The 24,449-nt window shown below is 40.2% G+C and overlaps 1 protein-coding gene across 2 annotated transcripts in view; it reads right to left on the reverse strand.

Moving 5' to 3' along the window:
* Positions 1–7,870: 7,870 nt before the first annotated feature.
* rnf123 (ring finger protein 123) overlaps positions 7,871–24,449 on the reverse strand; it is a 133,169-nt gene continuing 116,590 nt past the window's right edge. For both annotated transcript variants that reach the window (XM_085776775.1, XM_085776776.1), the window contains exons 39-40: positions 13,523–13,608; positions 7,871–9,335 (exon numbers count right to left, since the gene is read on the reverse strand). In XM_085776775.1, coding sequence (XP_085632901.1) covers positions 9,236–9,335; positions 13,523–13,608 — 186 coding nt within the window. In that variant the 3' untranslated portion in view covers positions 7,871–9,235. The remainder of the gene's footprint in view (positions 9,336–13,522; positions 13,609–24,449) is intronic.

Raw genomic sequence — 24,449 nt, forward strand, 5'->3', positions numbered from 1 at the left:
ATAAGTATGCCTCTGATATAGACATTTATTGCTCTCATTTAACTAGGCTATATTATCTGGTAGTATGTAGTTTATTAATGCACCCTGAGTGGGCACAGTTACAGTGTTTTTTGACATTGTTTGTGCACAATATTTATTTCTGATATTTAGACAAAAGGATTAATGGCAATAATAATGAAAATTATCATTAGCAGCATTTTGAGGATTTACTCATTTGTGACTCCGTTTCTATAAAATTTTCTCCAAAGTCGGGTCATGTTATCAGTGGCACATTTTTGGAATTATGTTTGTTCTCTGTAATCCTCCATTGTGTGATCTGATTTTACAAACCGAGGATTACACGCTGAGCAACTCCAGCAGGATTCAGATCTGTTGAGTCCAGCTGTTGTACAAGTAGAGTCCTGCAGGAGGCAGCAGTGGTCTGTCAGACACAGGAGCGGAGATCAAACGCTTCTCTACTAAAGCTGTGAAGTGTTTTCCTCAGGTTAATAAAAATTATGCGTCCACCTGTTTCGGCCTCAGGTTGAACTATCGAGCAATAGTGATAGTTCAACCTTGCAGAGTATGAGCCTCATTACACCCCCTCACTTGGAGAGTGCTGTCAACATGACCTCAGTCACGCATATAAAACAACCTGCCTAAAAATTGTGATACACTGGTTCAGTTTCACTACAATATAACTTCATCTATCCACACAGGGGGAGAAAATCTGATCATTACAAAACAAAAAACAATCAAAGACCTTAAGCTTGACAATAATAAGTGCAATAGATTATCTATTTATTTAGATATGACCTATCATTAACATTACCTAACTTACTACTTGGTTGTGACATCACATCACAAAGTTACAGAGGTTCTGACAGCTGGTTTTATGACTCAGATTATCTGTGTGTTTCTCTGTGGACTGAGGCTTTGATACTTTCATGGTATTAATATAGAACCAAGAGCTGCTTCATAATAGGATGCTACAATGCAACAGTTAGTTTTATATAATACTGGACCTTTAAAAATAAAGTTCTAACTGGTTCCTTATGTAGGAAAACAAAACTGTTTTTCATAGAACCTCAGTGTAATTTGTTGGTTTAACAATTTACTTACAGTACACATCATATTTAGTCTAATATAATATGATCATTTAATGCATAATGATCCATATGTATTGACAAAAAAAAATTAAACTTTTACAGTAAACATTTGAGCCGTTATTATTTTATCATTTCCCGTCCAGAGAATCTTCTGAATGGACGTGTGAGATGGTTCAGGCCACCAGGTGGAGGCACACTCCTGTCAGATAAGAAACCATCATTCACTCTACAAATACAGTGTTTATGTGGAGTAGCTATTATCCCAGTGTTGTCTCTGTCGGATCTTCATTGTTTCTTTATGCAGAACCCACACAGAAGCTTGAGATTTAAGCTGTGACATAGTCTATTTCATGTTTCATAAATAATGTAATGTTTAATAAAATAGACAAAGTAAAATCTCAAGCCTGCTAGCACTAGTTTGGTAGTTTTCAGTTTGGCTTTTAAGTGTTTAATTTGTTGTATATTAAATAAATGTTATCCATGCCTATAAGTGGAGGGTGTCAATTATAAACCGACCCAAATTACACTCTGCTTGGCGTCTGTTATATTTGAACATGCGCTGAGTTTCCTCTGAGGCTCAGTGAGAAAATGATCACAAATTTTTGACAGAGTATTGTTTGTATTTTCTCCCCCTAACGCTGTAGAGGCAATTAAGATAAACATATTCCAGGAAATCCAGTCCAATCCAACACAGACACCAATCAGCTACAACAGGGGACTGGCAACTGTTGCTGGAAGAGAGAACTGTGTGTCATCTGCATAATGATGAAATTTTGTATTGGATTTTTTTAAACTAGAGTTCACACACAGAGTAGACAATAGGGGTTTACCCAAATCAGAATAACATATTCAGAAAGGTGCAGATAATGCACTGGATTTGAATATTTTTCACACCAAATATTCTTGTCAGTATTCAGAAAATATAAGCTCTAGTTTGTTTTTGTTTTTTTATATGCAATTCCTAGATGCAGTGTGTTCATCCAAGGAGATGTGACAGCCTCATCTCAGACAGAGCCACATCTAGAGTAGTAGCTACATATTGTTGAAGTTAATATCTTGATACTTTGACCTCATCTCTACCCGGCAGCACTTGGACAACTGTTTTCTGAAGCCTGTCAACAGTTTGTTTTGAATTTGGCTTGCTATCTTAGCGTAGTTCAGACCCATCTGGCAGTGTGTTTCATCTATCACAGTCTCACGCTGGTGGTGGGAGCAATAATTAATTGTCATATAAGAGCAGTGAAAGCCTTGTGTCTGGCACGAGCTGGGACGCCATAACCTGTAGTTTTTAAGAATAATTAGGGGGGAAAACAGATGAAAAGTACAGAATATATTATCTATATGGCAATGGTATATCACTTGGCTGCTTTGAAACATTACCTGAATTAACATAACTATCTTTAATCTACCTTTGTAATTTGATTAGGTCCATTCATCTAGAAACAAGAATTGTTGCAAAAAGAAACTAAAACAATGCCCACTAATGTTTATATCTAATTACAGATACTGATACTGATCATTTTTGGATTAAATACAGATCGGGTACAGATACAGATAATGGCATCCCTGCACAGCCGTAGTACACACAAAGAGCACACACTGATCCCTGTGGAAGACCCTAAAGCTAAATGCAAATACTGTAAGAGCAACTGTCTCGGCAGGTTGAGCATGATGTCCCATGATCACAGGATTGGTGGCTCCATCCTCTGCTCCACTTGTCCACGTGTCAATGTCCTTGAAGGAGAGACTGAGCCCTGAATGCTCCTGATGGTCAGACAAGCGGCTTGTATGACAGCTCTTTGCCAGGGGCGTGTGTGGAAAATGGTTTGGAACAGAGTTCTGTTAATGCAGATTGTCTTTGAAATCCCTTGATGCTTTCAGACACACACAGGGTCTGGACGTGTTAGTTTCAGGTCCAAGCTTCTGTGGACAACTGCAATTTTCTCTTTGTCCTTTCTCATTGACCCATTTATTCTTTTACTCTCTCTCTTTCTCTCTCTCTCTCTCACACACACACACATCCAGCAGGCTGCCATTAGTGGACAGGTCATGTGCTGTTCTGCTTCTCCATCGATCAGGGGAAAAAGACGGCTCCTGTTCCTCTATAAATACACTCAGTGTGATCAGTGCCCTTGTGCTGTTCTCCTCCACCTTTTCCTCCTTCTCCTCCTCCTCTTCGTCATCTTTCTGTCTCTCTCTGCTTTCTCCAGTTATTCCTGTCTCAATCTATAAACTGTCCACTCAGCCTGGTGTCAGGTTGCTGGACGGACCAACAGGTGACTCACACTCACACACAAACAACATGTTACATATCTGTGTTCATATCTGTTTGTCAGCTGCTTTCATACTTGCTGAGGTGGACATTTAAAATTAGCTTGCCTATTTAAAAGGTTCCTCTTTACTGTCAGTCCAAAATCAATGAAATGCAACTATATCTCTGTGCACAGTGTGCATTACACCCTGTGCCCCCTCCCACACCTCAGTCAGGGGTTCTCCTCTGGATGGTTCAACAGCAGCTGGACACCCATCAGGACATGGGTGCTTCTACTTTATACACAGCAGCTCAGATGTTCCTCTACACTGCCTCTTTGTGTACGCTGTCCCAAGCTCATTCGAAGTCTCTGTGCTGATTTCCACTTCTTTCATTTCATCCTCCAAATATGGATGCTCCTTGTTTGATCCTGGATCATGGCCCTGACACTCACTTATCCTCACCCTCCCTATTATTATTGCTGGAAGAGTCTCACGACAAATAAACAAAACCAAAAGACTAACTTCCTTAATTAAAATGAACAGGACAAAATGTGAAATAAATGATAGTTTACCAAAACCAACAATGTAACCTTTAACATGGGAAAAGCTTAGGATATACTGAAGGGCATGGCCACCTTGTCTCCCAGCAGCCAATCAGCGGCAGAATCTGGTGTCGTCAACCAATCATCCCCTCAACATATGCTTTAAACATCCCACTCAAGAGGATTAGTGTGAGGAGTTTTCTTGTTACCATGACACTACTAACGTTGGCTATGCGGGTCAACTTGGCCCAGGTGGCTGTGGGTGAGCTAATGACAAATTACTGCCTATTGAAATATACATTTTAAATATTTTAGCCAAAAGAAAGTGATGCCATTTGTGTTACATAACTTGGTGTATCTGCTCTGTGTTTGGAAAACAAAAAAACATCTATTTAGACCGGGGTTGTGTTGCACTTATAGTTGAGTGACCATTCAATTCCTGGAGAACAGGTCTGGTGAACATTTAATAGGCTATATGCTGTTTCAACATGAGCAACAATGTTGTGTGATAAACCTGCACGCGTGAATTTGGTGATGTAGGGACGAGGACCAATAGATCCATGACCAGGGCGGGGGCTGCTAACTAACGAAGTTAGCCAAAACGACCGGATCGCTTACTTCTGCTGGGTTGGGCCCTATAGTGTAAGTGGCATAGTCAGTGGATGGATAATTGTAATCTCGGAGGTCTGTGAATGGGGCAGTGATCTGTGATGCAACAGCTTCACAGAAACACTTTAGCGGCTGCTGGCTGCTTTACAGGATGTTGTTGTTTGCCATTAGCATGTTAGCTTAGCTTTGCTTTTAAAGTTGCAGGCTTGTCTGAACTCTAGAGAAATGGCTCTTAAAGTCTTAAAATAAAAGGTACAAGAGAAAAGAGAAATGTTCTCTTTCATAATATTTTGCACGATGTCTCACTGTGCATCCCATAGTGAGACATCTCACTCATATTACTCAGAAAACCAGGGTTATGTAAAATAATCTAAAGTTTTCTTTGTTCACAGCAGTTTTCTCTCCTACTGCTGTTTACCAACTGATAGGAACAAGTTTTCAACCATATTTTTTTCTAACAAGCAAAAAACATTGTAAATACCTTCTCAACTTGAAGAAAACCCTCAATATTTCTCTTTCAACTACTCTTAATTGGTGTGAACAATCATGTTTTCTACTGAATACAGTATGTTTTTATTACATTTTGGGGTTTTTTTGCCTTTATTGACAGTAGCAGTGGAGACGGACAGGAAACAGGGGGAGAATGAGGGACTGACAGCACTGTGTGATGACCAATTCAGTCAGTCGAACCAACAATCCCCTGCTTCAAGGCTCATTGAGCCTGTATGAGGCGTGCTCTAACCACTCAACGCAAAGTGATAAACATCTTTCTCTAATTTGATTTCACCCCTGTCCGAAATAAAAAAGCACATAAAGCAGATTTGTTGGTTTAGGATAAATAATTTAATGCAGTTACATTATCAATATATGTGCACTCTCACTCACAAAGGAGAAATGGAAAGCAATAAGTCCGTCCACCCCCGGCATCGTTTTCTTCCCTCCCACATCCCCTAAACAAGGTAAATATGTAAACAGAAACAACAAATGAACAGTGGCTGTAATATTGCTCAGTGCAGCCGGTTAAACCCCCCTTAACAACAACAACAGCAGCAGCAGCAGCAGCAGCAGCTCCTCTGTAAACCTGCACCAGAAACACTCTGTTCACTCTGATACATGCTTTAAATACTGTATGAGTACCTCTACCAGTTCACATCGTGAGAGGACCAAACACACAAACATCAGTGAAACCCAGAGACTGAAAACACACCATTGATTAGACACCCATAAACATTCGGTTCAAACAGCCCTTTAGGTTCAAACCTTCCAACAAAACCTGTGAGTTTACACCATCAACTCTTCTCTGTAGGTTTTGAGTAGCCTATTCACTGTATCATTCATTTGTCAGTGTTAAGTTGGATAAACAGAATGAGCTCATGGAGAATTCACTCTGCTGGTCTTGGCAAGGCCAAATTCATCATTGTTATTACTTTTTTTTTTCTTTTGGACAACAACAACTTTTACAGTGCTGTGAAAGAAATGTCAGTTTATTCCCAAAGATAATAACTGATATATAAACTGTGAAACATCCTACAAAAATGAAATATATACGTATATATATATATAGTCCAAATATGCATATAGCTGTAATTAAGAATTACTCCAACTGGAGATACGCAACATTTCATATACATTCACTCTAATTATATTGAGAAATAAAATCTTATTGTGATACTCAGGCCATGTTTCAATGTCAGAGAGCAAAAGGAAACTGAAAAAGGAAATTTGAACGGACAAATTTTGCTCCACTAAAATGAAAAAATTAAATAGAAGATTTATATAATAAGCGGATGAGGAGGACATTTTATGTCAATAATAGTTTTCTTGCTGACATGACTAGGTTGATCTGTCATGTTTTATTTTTTCTTTTAGATTCCACAGTTAAAATTTCCATTGAAGATTTTTTGTTTCCCATTGAAGAGTTTTTAATTTGAGTTTCTATTGAAAACCGCAAATTTGAGTAACCTTGTATTTTAATGGTAGATTTTGTTTTTTCAGTTTCCTTTGTATTTTGCACATTTGATCGGGCCTCTTACTCCCTACCATTGATCCTAACCAATAGAATTGCAAAAAATCAAAACTGGACGCCTCCGGGGGAGAAAAAAAAGAGTCATGATAAAGTCATGATTTGAACATGTTGAGTGATGTCCATTGTACATATTAGACACTCACCCTTTGGGGGATTGAATAATTTGGATTAAAGTAAAGATAGACATTCCTACAAATCACAATCATTTCAATTGGATCCTATAATACTTAGAGCTACGTCTTTTCTTTTACGTAGAGTGAATTAACTCTTTAGTTAGTAGAAAATCAGCTACTTCCACACCCATACAGTATCTGACTAAAATAATTCATGACAACAGCACCAGAGGTTGGATTGAGGTTTATCAGGACATAGAGTAACAGTACAGTTTCTGTCCTTTGTAACTTGCAGTTTCAAGATTTTATTTAAGTAAAGGAATAGTTTGGCATTTTTGAAGAATCTTCCTTGGCCTGACCAGTCCATCACTCCTGAACCACAGAAACCTATCAACGGACTGCATGGGTGACGTTCCTGTGAGTGGAAGGGGTGTGTGACTATATACGGTGTGATAGCATGAATGTGAATTCCTGTGTGTTGAGACTACATTTGTCCGACACCTTTAGAAGAACCCGAGTATTAAAAGTATGTAAAGTCTGTCTTTTTAAAGTTAGAATGGCTGTAGACCTACTCCCTGCACCAGTAATGGTAGAGATACAGTTTATTTGATCATGGTTACAGTACATTGGTGCCAAAGTGTATGCATACCTGTAGGTAGAAGTAATAATGGATGGATATGAAACTAGGCCCCAACTTTAAGGAGATGACATGGCATCTGTTTGTAGCTGTTGCACTTTAAAAAAAAAATGGGAACAGTAGGTCTCCTCACGGCTGTTTTTGTGTCTCTTGTACTGTAGTTGTCAAAGAGTTTTAAGCTGTGGCCCCTGGGCCCTCGGACCCCTACTGACGCAAAACAACCACAAAAAGAGGAAAACTAACCATCCTCAATGGGTCTGTCCAGTAATCCATCCACAGGTAGGTGAGGTATGAGTTTTCCATTGTTCCCTGCCTGTGTGTGTCTTTGTGGTGTGGTGTGCATCTCTTCCTCTGTAAGAACTTGTGTAGGTGTGTGTATGTGTGTGGTGTACCTGCTCTGACAGGTAGAGGTGAATTGTTGTGCTAATATGACAGCTAGTCTCCACACTCAAGGACGCTGCTGTCTTCCAATCGAGTGCTGTTTTTTTTATTGGGGACGTTTGTGGCCCACTCAGCTGTGTGTGTGTGTGTGTGTGTGTGTGGTACAGAGAACACCAAGTCCCCAGTATCCTGTCATCTAACTACATCATGATATATTCCTCTTTTTGTTTTTTTTTACACCATATATCTCTGTGTGTGTGCGTCCTGTATTTTCACGGCACTATAACTTTTATTTATAATAGAGTGTGTGTGCACGCTGGCCCTGACTGGACTGTATCATCACTAGATCACATACACTGCAAACTAAGACTGGAATCTAAAACTGTAAAGTAAACTTGGTTCACTGCGGGAAAAAGAGGAAGTGTCCATTTCCTGGGTACCAACACGTCCCTGCAAAAAGATTGCGGCTTGGAACACGACCTGGCAAACAGAGGTCGACACTGTGGAGTTGAGTTTGCTCTGTGTTTACATGGGTTTCCCACAGCAAAGACATGCAGGGTAACATACTATATCTACATATTTACTGTATATAAAAAAGGGGAAATGTTTCCAGCAGGTCCTTTACTTCTAACTAAAGCCCCTTTCAGATCATCATCAACTGTAGAATAAAGAGCTGAAGTTTTAAACGCTTCCTCTCACACACCAGGGGGCAACATATATAAAGGAACGTGTACACACAAAAGCCATGCATATGCTATTTCCCTCAAAGACTGGTGTTTATAAAACACACCTCACACAGACCTCAGACCAGCGTGCAGCTCTGTGCAGGGCTCCAATGAGGACGAGGTAAACTCAACTGTCAATCACAAGTGAGTTTGTAAACTTTAGTTTAAACAGTTTTTTTTTTTATTTCATTGTATTTTATTTATTTCCTCTTGTAATTAGCTGTTCATTTGATCCAGAACTGTGAAGCACTTTGTGAATTAATCACTGATCATCTGTGATGAGTGATTGAGATTTCAAGTGGTGAGTTGCAAACAGATGTTTGCAGGATGATGTCACATCTGCCTGAAGCGAGGCTTGTTCACTCAGAACCGTGCGCGCGTGAGGCGTTTAGTCGTGAATCGACAGTTTCACTCATTTTTCCTAACTTTCACAAAGGACAGGAATTGCTTCACATCTGAAAAGGGCTTTAGTCTGTTCATTCTGTTTCAGCTTTTACTCTTAAAACTCAGTAATGTTTACTACACAATATGAACCATAGCGCACACTCACACGTGAGCTGTTTCATCAGTGTTCGCTCCATTTGCACCTCTGTTTCTGTTCAGTTCATCTTTTCTTTAAGTCAGAAAGAAGAAGTTGCATTGATTACACTGAGCTGTCGACGATGAATCTACATTCCCAAACATGGCTGCCCGTACTCGCACATACACACTGCGAGAAATCTTTGGGTTCACTGATATGTGGTCTGAAGTTGGAGTATGAAGTGCTTCACATGTGTTTGAAGGATCGGTCTTTTACACAGGTTTTACTCTAATGATTTTTACAGCTAGTGTCTGTGTCAGGTGTGTGTGTGTGTGTGTATGTTAGGAGGAGGCCGGCTTGCTGTAGTCTTCGACCCCGGTGATGGTAGCTTTGCAGAAGAAACAGTCCTTGTTGTTCATCAGGTGCTGGTTGATACAGGCTCTGTAGAAAGAGTGCACAAACAGCTGCTCAATACAAAGCTTCAAAATTCAACACATCACAAATAATATCAGAACATTTTATACCAGTAGAGCCGACTGATTAATAGAGTCTGTGTCAGATATGTGCGTTGGCTGTAAAGAGCTGATGTGAAAACTTTTTTTGTGCTTTCAAACTTTGTAGGCAAACTGGCTGAGACCCTGCGTCGGTTGCTGTGTTCATTCAGTTTGTGTTTATCTCATTTATATTGGTTTGCTCCACAAAACAGTGTAAGACTGATGAGGGCCTGTGAAAAGAAAGTGTGTAATTATTCATTACAGGCTTTAGAATTTACTGCAGTGCTACACACAGGCCAGTTTGAATAATAAAAGTTTTTTTATTATTATTATTAAACAGTAAAATGTTTCACCTCCAATACATATTTGTCACAAGTGTTTGAAAGATCATTGCAGGAAATGTGTGTTTATATAAACATGAGGAACATCAGTCGATTGATCAGTTATCAGAATTTTTTACTCCCTAATATCAGCATCAGCATCAAAATCCTGTTTAGGCTTGGTCTTAATTACCGGCACCATGATGCTGGCTCTACAACATTTTGTGAATGTCTGTACATGTCATGTCTGCACAGCAGCTGCTTAGCTTATCTTAACTTAGCTTAGCATAAAACTGGAAACAGTGTGGAGACAGCCTGTGTACTATGTCCAAGGGAAACTAAATCCACCAACTGCTCGAAAAATCACTGACAATGTGTTTGATCTGGTTTGTTTGCCCTGTGGAACAGCTTTGTTGTTTTTGTATGAATTTAATTAAATAAATAAATGCTCATCAACTAAACAATACAACTCATTTTCAGAGGCAACAGATATTTCTCTGCACATTTTTCTGGTGGAAAAGACAACAGAATATCTGTTAAATTGAATTTTGTGTAGCAAATACAATATTCATCTAAGTATCAGGCCAGAAAATTGTGAAGGACCAGTGAATCAATAACACCACGAGGTAAATATTTCATCTATTGGAGGCTCCCTGACTTCATGTTACATCACCCTGACGAAGACCTCGTTGTTGGTCGAAACGCTGGTATGTAAGCTTCAATAAATAGTTTTTGCATCCGAGGCTACGGGGTGTGCCACGTTCCCCTTTTTTTTTTGCCTTTGTTCATTTTTTGTTTGTGAGCACCTCATCAACACAGGTGTGCGCTCTCCTCTTCAAAAGACATCACACTGTTGGAAGGTTGTTTTTTTTTCAAGTATATTTTTGGGGCTTTTTTGCCTTTAATTGACAGGACAGTTGAGAGAGACAGGAAATGGGAGGCGGGGGGAGGACAATTCTGGTATTCTACTGAGATTTTATTGTGTTGATGTGTTTTAACTCTGAGGATGATGAACATGAGGCCACTGGAATCACATTTACACCTACAGTGTTGAAGTAAATATCCTGAAGTGGAACATCAGCCCTAGTTTCACCACTGTAAGGTTAAAGTATGAGCTTCTGCAACTAGAAGGAAACCTCACAGGGGGAGTGAATTGTGACTGAGAAGCAGGAAGTCAGTAAATAGAGACGGCTCAACAGTACAGACGGACGGAGGGTAAAAAGGAGCCTGACTTTGGCCTTGGAGGTGATTAGACTCTGTGCTGTTTCCTCCCCGTGACACGCTCTCAATCAGCACCACAATCATCCATACACCTGCTGCACCGGTGTGCCAGCTCAGCTAAATCAAGCGCACCTCCAGGATAACATGAAATATGTATTGAGGTATGAATTGGACCAAGGTCGACTGCCCACAGAGCTGCAATCAGCAGTTGGCAAACAGCTGACTCACACGCACCTGTAGCTGTGCGTGCGTGTTTGGATATACACAGTATAAAATATTTATGATCCAAATATACAATGTGGTTGATGTGAAAGTATATTCTGAGACGTTAGGTGTGTGTGTGTGTGTGTGTGTGCGTGCGTGCGTGCGTGCGTGCGTCAGCTGTTTGGATCGATGAGGCCTTCAGGTGAATGAAACGCTGTCAACTCAAGTCTGAAGGCAGCAGCCTCAGCCACACTATGTGTGTGTGTCATTGAAACTGCACCAGACTCCCTTTTTCCTATAAAAAAAACTGTGTTTTCTAAATATTTATATTTGATAAACATGTTTTTGTACTATTTGTAGTTGAAGAACATAAACATAGTTACAGGGCATGAGAGTCAATAATTAGTCAGTTAATTACCATGAATTATACCATCAGTCATGAAAATCCGCATATCTTTATAAAAGCATTGTAATCTCAACTCAGTATATTATTGTGTAATTATCTGCATGATGTTGTATTAACTGCCCACATACATTATTTATGTGGATATAATGGTGATAATGAGCCAGTCATTTAATGACAGTTATATGGCCATGCATGCACCTCTTGTGACAAGACTTTTATGAATCAGATATTAAAAGATTATCGATTTTCAATAGGATCTGTATCGGATTAAGAAAAGTTCAGTGGCCTGTGTCTGGAGCTCAAAGATCAAACTCATGTGACGTGTGGATGCTTTCTGTTTTCCCTGCCGACTCAGCAGTGGCACACACGACGCTGTTCCTCTGTGGCGCATTTTAAATAAGGAAGACCCCAGCAGCACAACCAAACCCCAACCTCCTCCCCTGCAGGAATGACAGTGGACAAAGCACTTTCCCACCCACATCCAACACAGATGAGACATGTCTAAAGTCGCCCCTGATCTCTGACCTGCTGTGGAGGAGCTGAGGGAACGGAGAGATTTATAATGTGATGAATAATTCAGTGGCTGATGTGAAAATGTGTAAAAATGTTTAAATTATTCTAATACATGAGCATAAAAGGAAGAAGTCAAAAAGTGACTATAATTAATATGCATATAGAAGATTGTAACTAGTTTTTTTTTTTTTTTTTTTTTACATTATTATAGCTCAGTCAATCCACTGCAGAGCTGCAACTTCACACAATTATTTCAAAAATATGTGACCAAAAAACAAAACTATCCCTACATGGAGAAGAATTAATGCTTTTTTTTTTTTTTTTTTTAAGAGATCACTTTTAAGATAAATCATAGTCAATGTGCTAAATGGATTGGATTGAGATTAAGTTTGTGTCTGTGCTCTCATCAGCCTTAATTTAATGCAAGTGAATTTATAATAAAAGTTTTTTGTCATGTTTTTTTTCTTTCTTTTCAGACAAGTTTGAAACAGACTTAAATGCGGCTTGTTAAAATAACATGTTAACTTTGAAGCTGCTGATGAAATCCTGCTAAATCCTCCTAAAATGAGAGACTCCAAGAAGCAAAAGAAAAGATCTGACTCTGTCACTGACTGTGGAAAATAGCTGAGGTTTATCTACTGTAGGTTTGTCCTGCTGTTTTGTAATTTGGAAAAATACCAATAACATCTTGCTGAGTTGTGCTCAGATATTGTTCCATTGTCTCATATTTGCTCTCTGCAGGTGTTAGGGGTTAGAAGCGACAGGGTGCAGGGTGAGAGGATGACTCTAATGTGTCTCCCAATAAATGAAACCTCGTCTTATTGACCAGCACTCGTCAATATTATCCATCAATATCTGTATTGATACCTGTATTTAGTCCTCCAGCTTCTCTGTAAATACTCATCCTAACTTAAGTGATGGTTGATGAGCAGGTGGAAAATAAACTGATTTTAACCAACGTTGCTGTTGCTTCAATGAAAACATCTTCGATGCTCGTGATGATTCAGAATTGTGTATTCATATTTGAAAGTGATATTTTGGCTCAAACAGACGACATGTTACGTAAGGGATAATGTAGAGTGAGCAGACGCTTTGTGTCGGGGTTCTGTCCATCCTGTCGGGGTTTATTCCTCGATAACAACCCGCTGACTCTACATTATCCAGCTTATTACGCGGCTTACTAATGAAATAAATAATGTGGGACAAAGTTTTGGTTAAAATGCGATCTCATTGATCAATAAATTGCAAGTGTAAATCTGCACACATTGCAAAATCAGCGAACAACGGTCCTCAGAATGCAGTGATTGACCAATCAGAATTCAGCATTTCAAAAAAGCCATGTAATGACTGATGAATGCCGGTGTGACACAGAAACAGAAACAAGGAGCTGGGAAGGGTTTTGCAGTTTCCTCATGTGTGTGTGTGTGTGTGTGTGTGTGTGTGTGTGTGTGTGTGTGTGTGAGGACTCACTTGCAGGACTTGTGGGAGCAGGGCTTGAAGATGGCAGAGATGGAGTGAGCGTAGCAGATGGGGCAGAGGTCTTCTTCACTGGTCGGCTGCAGGACAGAAAACAAAGAAAAAAGGGAAAAAGATTTAAACTCCTGTGTCATCTGACCTCCACTCCAGCTCTCTGTTGAGCAGCTACAAGGTTTTCTCTTTCTCTACGGACCTCACTTTTACAAAGCTACAGCCAGCCGCTAAGCACAAAGGTACAGCATCGCACCTGAGGCCTAATAAATCACATGAATGATCTTGTCACTTTGAAACACGATGTGAGACTAAACAGAGCACTGCCACTGTGTGATTTTAAGATTTTATTGCTTTTTGTTTTGTTTTGTTTTTACTTGAGCTGTCTGGCTCCTCCCGTGTCCATGATCAGTTTACCCCCCATGAGCCTGTGCGCTGCCTGAGATCATCCAGCAGGGCCCACGTTCCTGTGCTCACTGTCCCAAAACTACCACTTGTTACTTAGGATGGCCCAGGCTGCTCACTTTATATAGTATAATAATTTTGTTTGGATTTCATTATGTGTTTTTACTGCAAATAACTCTAACTTTGTTTTAAACACTGTAATTACAGTTATTTCTATTGTCAGTTGGATTAAACAAAAAGTTTAACTTGGCTCTTTATTCAGGCCATGTGGTGATAATATGTTGAATTTGTACAGTCAAAATGTTTCCTGTTTTAAAAGTAACTGTCAGTGTGAAAGCAGGTGTTGACAAGAACTTAACCCAGACGAGTAAATGAGGCTCAGAGGCTGGAATAAGTGGGGGTTTCTCTGTAAACACTGCTTTATTAACTCAACATGTTTCTACAGTACAAACTGAACGTTGACCTCATTAATATTTTCACTAATATTTACAGACATGCTCGGACGGTATGAACATCCTGAAGCTCAAACAGAAAGAGAAGAAGATGTTGAACTGCTCCTTTACTCTTCTCCAGCTCCAACTTGGAGTGAACCCACAAACCCACCACTTTCCTCTTAGCATCTTTATCCCCCAGTGCATCATGGGAGTTGTGCGTTAACACCTCAGGTGCAGAGGGAAGCACGTCAGCCGAGGATGTCAACATCACCATCGCACCCGCTATTCACACTCGCCGTCTTTTTCCTGCTCGCCTGCACTTGTCCTCCCGTCTGTTCACTTCATATGGTTTCACAGCTGCCCCCCCGTCGCATCACCTCACCCCTCATCACTTCTTCCTCCCACTTTATCAAACTAACCGTCGCTATACTTCAAATTTTTCAACTTATTTTAGCACCAGAGGAAACACAGTCAATCAACACATGCAGTTTAGATCTTGTCCTCGCATCATAAGCGGCCAAAGATGATTCAATATACAACTCATCTGTAATTAAACACTGTTTATATGTTTGACTGACACTGATCATGTGAATCATTTAACCATCCTCAATAACACAAGGCAGGTAACACCAGCAATAGCAGCTGCTTTGAAGATGTAATGTCTGTCACAAATAAAACCATTACAGAGCAGCTTTATGCCATTTGCTGACAAACACAGGCTTTAATCTACATTCACAGTGAATCTCAGGCTTCAGAAACACAAGCAGCCGCTGGTGGTGGTAAAAATAGAGCCGGCAAGGAGAAACTGTCACAGTGAGATGTCATGGTCACGGAGTACTGGACATCAATAGACCGTCTAAACCAGCAGCAGACTGATACCAGCAGCTGTGATGGAGATGGACGGCACTTATAAAGCACTTCTCCAGTCTTAAAGATGATTTAAAGCCTTTATTCACACTCTCATTTGATGATGATGACGAAGCTGAAGGAACAATCAGGGGCAGTTTGAGGTTCATTATCTTGTCCCAAGGACACTTTGAAGACTGGAAGCAGCTATAGAGAACTTAAGGAGGGTTTAACTTGAATAATTTGACTTTATTTGACTTTATTTTACAGGATAGCCCCTTGAGATGTGCCATCTCATTTTCGAAGGGGTCCATATTATCAGTAAATTTGGAAAGGTTTCTACAAACATTTTTTCACTTTGTCATTATAAGTTATTGAGTTTAGATTTATAAGTAAAAGGAAAAGGTCAGTGTCCTAAATTGAAAATCAAAGCTGAAGGGGTCTATACACAAGTAGCTGTGTTTTTCTTCTTTTCTTATTCTTCTTCACTTCACATCCCACATCTTTACTTTTCACCTGACTCCAACTGTCTCTCTTATCCACACAGGGTGCAGCTGTTCCTCTCAACACCTGGATCTGTCTCGTCCCCGTCCAACCTCTTTGTTTTCTCCTTCAGCTCCTCCATACACAGCACCACCTCCCCTCCTTCTTCCTTCCTCCTTCTGTGTCACTTTTCACCACCCACAGCTCTCTGGCTGTCAATCCACTGCAGAGCTGCAACTTCACACAATTATTTCAAAAATATGTGACCAAAAAACAAAACTATCCCTACATGGAGAAGAATGAATGCTTTTTTTTTTTTTTTAAGAGATCACTTTTAGGATAAATCATAGTCAATGTGCTAAATTGAGGATTGAGATGAAGTTTGTGTCTGTGCTCTCATCAGCCTTAATTTAATGCAAGTGAATTTATAATAAAAGTTTTTTGTCATGTTTTTTTTCTTTATTTTCAGACAAGTTTGAAACAGACTTAAATGCGGCTTGTTAAAATAACATGTTAACTTTGAAGCTGCTGATGAAATCCTGCTAAATCCTCCTAAAATGAGAGACTCCAAGAAGCAAAAGAAAAGATCTGACTCTGTCACTGACTGTGGAAAATAGCTGAGGTGTATCTACTGTAGGTTTGTCGTGACATCTTTATAAAGGAGGGGACAAAAGTTGCTTAATCTAACCTGAATCTATAAAACTGCCAACAGTGCAGGGTCTAAACACAGTGTGACTCCATGTGATGATAAAATACAGATGTTACCCCTTTCTCCAGATGTTGCTGTGATGCTATTTTGTTGTTTAAACTTGAAGAAGCAGAGATTCACCTGCCTTCATTCAACTATAGGTGTTTGACTATGGGCAGTTTGTGCTGAAAATCTTCACATGAGAACAGCTTTAAAGTGCAAACGTCTTATTGTGGACGTTTTCTTATTCTCCTGCTTCTCTTCCCTCCATTGTCCTCCTGTCACGTCTTTAGCTGCACCCTCTGCCTTTGACCCTCGCTCCGTCCCTTCATCAATTCTCATTTCTCCTTCCTTTCCTACTCTCTCCTCACCTCCGTTAATTCCTTGCATTCAGAAAAAAACCAATCTTCTTTGCCTCGTTCTCCTCATCTTCTCCTCCCCTCTCCACTGATTGTTCAGTTAAGTCTCTGAACAGCTGAACCTTTGACTCCGTGTTCAAGTCGATCTTATTTCCCCCGCCTTTAGTTTTTCTTCGGTTCCTTCATGTCACAGAGGCGTCATGTTTTCCAGCTGTCAGCCTGAACTAGAACAGTTCGTCCTGCAGCACTGCACTATTGATGAACAAATTATCTTCTGTCGGAGTCGATACAATCTTTGTTTTACAAAATCAACTTCCTCAGCTGATGACTTTTCTCAGTTTAACAATAAAAACAGCACTATTGCAACATCTGGCGACGCTGATAACATGGTGTCGTTTGACAAAAACAATAGAAATCCAGGTTAATGGCAGCAGTTGCACTCATGAACAAACCTTCATGACTGAATATTGGAGCCAACATAGAAGTGCCAAAAACTCACATGAATGTTTTACATCAGAAATAAACACTATGTTTGGCTTGTATGAAAAACAGTTCTGGTCTCCACAGCTAATTTACTCATTCATGGCGACTGTTCAAAGTTCTGCATGATTAAAAGCATGGGTGCTTTGGATCATTTGATGGAGTCAGACGCTGTCAAGATGGTGAGCTTCAAAACCACTGAAACCTGTGGGTGACATTATGGAGGTTACAGCCATCTTTAATGGCAGCCTGCTACAGCTTCATCATATTTGAACTTTTTTAAAAATATATTCTGAAGCATCTTCTAGACAAATTAGTTGTTTTTGTTGTCTTGGCAAAGAGGCTTAAAGTGAAACCATTTCTTTGCATTACACTACAGTGGTTTGTCTTCAAGGGTCCAGCATTTGGTTTTTTTAATGGCACCAATTACTGCCACATCTGTATAAGGTCTGCACATGGTTCCACAACAACAAGCTGCTCCAAACAACATCATGTAACTGTGGACAACAAGCTTCACTTATTCACAGGAACCTAAAGTCAAAAGTTGCCAGCCAGGTTGAAAGAGAAAACCAGAGGTCTCATTTGAATTAAGTGCACTTTTGAGAACCCATATTCTTACATATTTCTTCCCATATTCATTTTCATGTCATCATATATACACTGTTTATTTTTATATTTTGTGTATTTATCTATCTTTATTTCCCTCTTTATCCTTGTTTTTTACTTCATATTCTCTATTCTTAGCTGAGGAGGCAACTGTAACTCAACCAGGTCATTTCTCCCCTGAGGATCAATATATTCTGATTCTGATTCTGTAGTTGAGGGTTTCACTTCAACCACAGTGGATTGAAAACAGGTTTGGTAACTGATGTGATGTGGTGTCCTCGTCACACTTTTCAGTCTACTGATGATTTAGATGTATTCTGTTTATAGTTTTTTCCTGTCTCCTGTTTTGTCCCTGTCCTCAATAAACAATATAATACATTAACTTCAAATGAAGCGCAGTGTTGGAGGAAATAGATGGAAATACAGTGGAAATGTCAAAATGACATATTTTATTTTAGGTTTTTCTTTTAATTCAAATATCATTTGAATCCCCCACTGTGTTACGGCCTAAATAAACCAGAACATCCATCAGTATGTAGAACACCTCACAGAAAAAAGTATGAATCAAAGTTTTACAGAACTTCACTTGCTCCAAAATCCAGCTGTCAAACACAAGCTCAGTCTCTGTAAGTCTGAACACTGGCACTGTGTTCAGACTCTCAGGCAGAGTTCAAAGAAGGAGAGTGAGTGAGAGGAAGGGAACAAAAGAAAAGAAAAGAGTGAAGCTTGAAGAGGAGACAAAACAGTGAGAGGCAGATGGCGGAAATAAGAAAAAAGAGATGACAACAAAAATCTGGTTTTATGGCCAGAGGAGATGAAAGTTTCTTGAAGTGCTGTTCACTGCTGAGAGCTATGTCATCAGTGTGCGCGCACACACACACACACAGACAGATGACGAAGTGTTTCCCTGCAGCCCAGTTGTCAGATGGACACGGTCTATGTGTGGATGGATCAGTGAATCTCAAACCAACCACAAAGAAACACAAACTCCCCACAACGAAACACTGGCCACTGGGGAAGCCATGTTGTTGTCCTTTAGTTTGAGCTCCAGTTTTCTTTTTCATTATCTAAGAATATGAAAAACAGAAACATAAGCCAATGTCTGGTTATAGTACTTTTCTCTTCTATATTTTCTTTAAAACGTGTCTGCAGATGTTTCACCCTCCTCTCAGATTAATATTACTTGGCCAATTCAAATTGAAACCCTTATTGCACACATATGAAAATGTGTGGGTAGGAGTAAGATGCAACACAAATATCCGTAGTCTTGATTTATCACCACAGTCGTCACGGTAGCAGGGAACTGAAATTTAACTGATGAGAAAAGCAAATGGAAAATCTGAGGCAGACGGTGACACAGTGATATGGTGATTATTTGGTGCAGGGTTGTGTCAGATACTGATCTTCAATCAGTGTGTGAGCTGCAGTTGACTCAAATAAGTTGGCTGTCAGTTTAGAGAAGCAGCAAGAGGACCGATGTGCAAATGTGCAACATCCAAAAACTAGTTTTAGACAAAGTGATAAAAGCTCATATCGGTTTGAAGTTACTTTTTTCCAATTAAAGCAGAAGTAAGCGATCCGGTCGTTTTGGCTAACTTCTTGTCAGCCGATGGAGTTAGCAGTCCCCGCCCTCGTCCCTACGTCACCACATTCACGCGCATCCCTTGGCTGCACACACAGAGAGGACCGCCCCTTTATGCCGTTCTCTCTCCTCATTGGATAAAGGTTGTAGGATACAAGGAAAGTTTTCTCCTCGGCTTACAGCAGAGCAGAGTGACTGACAGACCCGTGTTTCAGACCAAACACTCTATACAGTACAAGTGATTGCCGTCGGAAGATATAACTATTTAAGACTTATATTAACACAAACATTCCGCTTACTTCTGCTTTAAAGAACTGCCATATTCCTACACACAGGCACACTTACAAAAAAAATAAAAAGCTGATGTGTAGTGTACTATATGTTTACCATAGAAGCTCAATTAACCACCCGACACACAGCTGCATTACTCCTCAGACAATTATCATGTTCCCCCATGCAACACAGACCAAAATGCTGAAGGTTCCTTTATGAAATATGTATGAAATATCATGCAGCTCTCTGACAGGTGGTTTGGTCGAGCCTCCAGGCTCACAGTGTCCATATACAGTAGATAACAGGACTCAGAGCCACTGTGGAGGACGAGACGAAGTAGCAGCAAATCGACCACATCTGTGGCAGGAAACATAGAGAGAAAAGTTTCTGATGCTCCACAGAAAGTGACTGAAGGCCAGAACAAACACTATGGGTGAGACTTTTCTTTGTTGGACAGCATTAATAGAGAAGAGGAGACAGACAGCAGACAAGCAGGTGACAAGTTTGTATTTATAAATACAGTACTTGGAGTGGGGCTTTGGAGCTGTCACATTTGCTCTATTTACATAATGAAGTGTTGCTTTGGAACTGTGAAAATCCCTCTGTATTTAACAGTGTGTGTAATTACCCTCCCTGCCTGAGGGGGGAGACAAATGTTTGACACTTCAGCTTTAAATTGTTACGAGATGAAGATTTTAGAAATGTATTCTATTCTGATCTGACCTCAAGTCAAAGTGACTCTTATAGATACTTATATAGATTAGCTTCTTGTCAAAGTAGAGCAAGTTGGTTTTTTTACCTCATTTGTTTTTCACTGTACACATGTTCAATAATTGACATAATTGACACTAGTTTGCAACAGACTGAGCAAATATCACATTGGCTTTGTTACAAATTCAAACTCTCTGTCTCTGTCTGTCTGTCCTCTCCTCTTTCTGTTTGTCCTTCCTCTGTCAGTGTCGCACAGTCTTCGGGGAATTATCAGATTTCTGTCCAAATGGAGGAGATAGAAACTTCAAACTACCATGTCCCCGCCTCCTCCTTCCTTCCTTCCTTCCTCCTCCTTCCCCCTCAACCTCACATCTGTGTCTTTAAAATGATTTTAAAAAAAAATCCCCCAGTTCAGAGCTGAAATATTCAGTCTGAAGCTGTGAAGCCTCATTAACCTTTAAACTGGTTCCTTCAGAAAACACACCGAACCTGAAGACTGTCGAACTCCTCCCACTGTGTGTGCTTGTGTGTGTGTGTGTGTGTGTGTGTGTGTGTGTGTGTGTTACACTGCTGCAGGACCCCTTGTCAACTCATGATCAGTCACTTTTGTGTGAGTCTGGGGGCCTGTTGGAATTGGATTTTCCAAACATACATGTGTGTTCATATGAGTGTGCTTTATTTTACTTTGTGTGTGTGTGTGTGTGTGTGTGTGTGTGAGAGCCAGTGGCCAGTGCCCTGACACTGACAAATAATCGACACTAGTGTCGTTAGCAGAGTCTGAAGGTGACAGTGGGAAACCTCATGTCTCCTTCTTAGATTACATGACTATAGCCTACAGTCTATGTTGATCTGCATTTTATTTCATCTTATCTATTTTTAAAAATCCAGTTTTATGTCATTTTAATCAATTTCATTGTCCCCTTGAGTTTGAAATACTGTTTCAGTGTGTTTCTGTGGCTCATGTTTGTGAAGTTGATTTTATTCTGCAGATATAATAGAAACAGCTGCAAATAGAAACATGAGAGACACTTTATGTTTCAGCTCTCACTTGGAGAAGGGTCTGCTGATGAGATAAATCACGTCAGTTTGCAGAGAAGACCTTGGTGTTAGAACTAAGCACCACATCTATTAAATAAAGGGATGTCAGGTTAAAAAAAAATCCTAAGGTGCCATGAGGTGCTCTAGGAAGAAATGAATTGAACAGATCTTTATCGATAGAGTGATGTTCCTGCTCTGATAAAATCTGGCAGCTTGTTCCACCATCAGACAAGAACAGTCTGGATGGGATGGCGTTGTTTGGAGGGGTGATGATGTTTGATGTTCAATGTTCAGTCGGTGAGCAGTATGTCCCTCTCTACAGGTTTAACTTTGTCAGCAGTTGAGAGGAGAGATCAGGTAAGATTTTGATTATGTTGTATAGCACAAAGGGGCATGACCAGGAGACAAGTGCATGACACCCAGGGGGCAAGAGATGACGAGGCTAACCCTGATGAATCGAGTCCAAAACCTACATACAGGATCATGAAATGGACTAAAGAGAGGCTGTCCAGCTGAGCAATAACAACACATATCACAAGACAATCAGCCCCATGCAGGGAAAACATAGCAAGAGAGGTGAATGTGAATGTGTGTGTCTGTGTGTGTGTGTGTTCGCCCTGCAGGCTGCATGTGTGCATGAGTCCTCATGGCAGACGGTCTGAGACTAGGAGGGTCCAGAGTAGGGCAGGGGTGATTGTGATTGGAGGAAGAGCTCGGGGAGCCGACGATCATCTGAACCCTTAGACGGGAGGGAGGAGGCGAAAATGTGTCTGGTCTCGGGTGAGTTGCCGGATGCCAAAAATAAAGAAGTGTGGCGACTTGTGAAGGAGACAAGGGCAAATATAAACAGCATGGATGAAGGAGAAACTCAGGGAGGGACAGATGACAGAGTGAGAAAGAGCTGCAACTACTGTCTGCATTAGTCAATCTGCTGGTTTTTGTATTAGTTCACAAAATAGTCAAGGTGACATCTTCAAGTGTGTTGTTTTGTCACGTGACTGTGGCAGGGAAGAAACAACAGTCTGTTTTCTGCTGATGGCTGCAGTTGTTCAAGTGAATAAAAAAACAACTTTACATATTCCACATTCAGCTGTGATCGATTATTGGGGAAAAAGAATCAATTTTTGTGTTTGCCTCAGCAAATATGCCACAAACACCTGCCAAGTGGCCGAAGCAGAGAGAGACGGGGGGGGAGGGTGTAATGTGTTGATTTATCATTACATTTTTTATATAAGATGTTAAATGAAATGGCTGTTCCTGTGCACCTTGTGTTCATATTCCGAAAGGTCACAAAATGAGACTGAGAATTAAAGCTGCAGATGCTGAAGACCGGCTGTGTATTTTCTCTGGTGTGTATAAAGGGCATGTGTTGTGTGTGTGACTGTGTGTGTCCAGTGTTGTGGAGGCTGAGACACGAGTCGGAAGGTTTAAAGTGTCTGGATTTTAACAGTCTGACTGTATATTCTGTAAAACCCTGCCGAGTGTTCGGAGCTGCTGACTGAGCATAAACCAGATGAAGCTCAGAGTTATAAAAGAAAACTATTACAGACCAGAGAATGACAAGAAGCCAAATTGACCAGAAAACTGTTTTTTTTTAGTGCTGCTGCACTAAAGGCGTGACACTGGAAGTTGCTGTACTTTGACTTTTCTCACTTACACTCTTGTATATTGGAGCAATATTCTCATCAATAAATCAAAACGTCTAATTCAGTTTCATTAATTTCTTCTTCTTCAGTCTAATTACTATAGCTAGACAAACAACATTGCATTCTGACAGAACAGCTTGTGTTCTTGTTGCTGGCTCGATCGACTCTTAATTCACAATAGTCGTTTAGTCATTTTCTCTTGGAAAAACACCAAACAACTCCAGTGAGTTTACACTGCTTTGCTAAATGTTATTGTTGATTAAATATCTTTTGGGCTGTAAATCAGCAACAAACAAACATTATGAGGATGGCATCCTGATGGCTGTACGTTGGTGCTGGTTGGAGACTTTAAAGGGACATTGTGTAACTTCTCCTGTTATCTATTCACAAAAATCAATTATTTCGTTCAAAAGTATGTTTTTCATTAATCAGTAATCACCCCCATCAGTGTTCCGGTAAGCTCTGAATTTGCCGTTCATATCATTCATTCATTCAGTCAGGAGGAATGGAGCGTTACACTGATGCTGCATTCACGTGCAGTCGGGCAGACGGCCGTCGGTAACAAACCAGATGTCATTTTAGTCACAGAAGTCGAGAGAAAGCTGGTAAAACGTGGGTCAGGTAAACAATACGACATCGCCATGACAACATATTGTCACGTGTATTGTTTTGCCTCGTGCTGATGAACCACTTGTTTACATAGTGGCTTGTTTATGCCGTTACATGTAGCGGCTGTCGTCCGTCTGCCGTCTGCCCAATTTCACATGAATGCAGCATGAAAAATACGATTGAGTTGCTTGCGATATACAACCGCAACGCTAGATGGGAGTAATTCCTACACAATGTACCTTTAAATTGCCCGTAGGTGTGAATGTGAGTGTGTGTGAGTTGTTTGTCTCTGTATGTCGCCTAGTGATGGACCGCCAACCTGTTTGGGGTGAAACCCTGCCCTCGCCCTATGTCAGCTGGGATCAGCTCCAGCCAATGGAACTGACAGTGGATGGATGGCATCTGGAGCTTTTACATTATGATGATGAACATTTTCACCATTTTATAAAACAAACATTTAATCAAGAAAATCCACATGTAGCTCACTGATGGACATTCATTAGCTGCAGTCCCAAGACTATTTCTGACCTAGGTGCCCTTTTATGATTGAGATGGAAGTGACTCGTCCATCATTCTAATGCTGCAAAAACCTAATGCTGTTGGTATAATGAGGTGAGTGACCTCTTATATGATTGGAAAAACCTAGAGTCCGAGCCAGTCTTAAGTCTACAGGAGCTGCTGTCCATATTTTTTTGATCAAATGATTTATTATTACTAATTAACAACCAAAAAACCACAAGAGCAAAATGACAGAAACTGCCAACTGAACA

The sequence above is a fragment of the Trachurus japonicus genome, chromosome 5 (assembly GCF_045865225.1).
Source record: "Trachurus japonicus isolate A0001 chromosome 5, Traja_1.0".
Classification (NCBI taxonomy): Eukaryota; Metazoa; Chordata; class Actinopteri; order Carangiformes; family Carangidae; genus Trachurus; species Trachurus japonicus.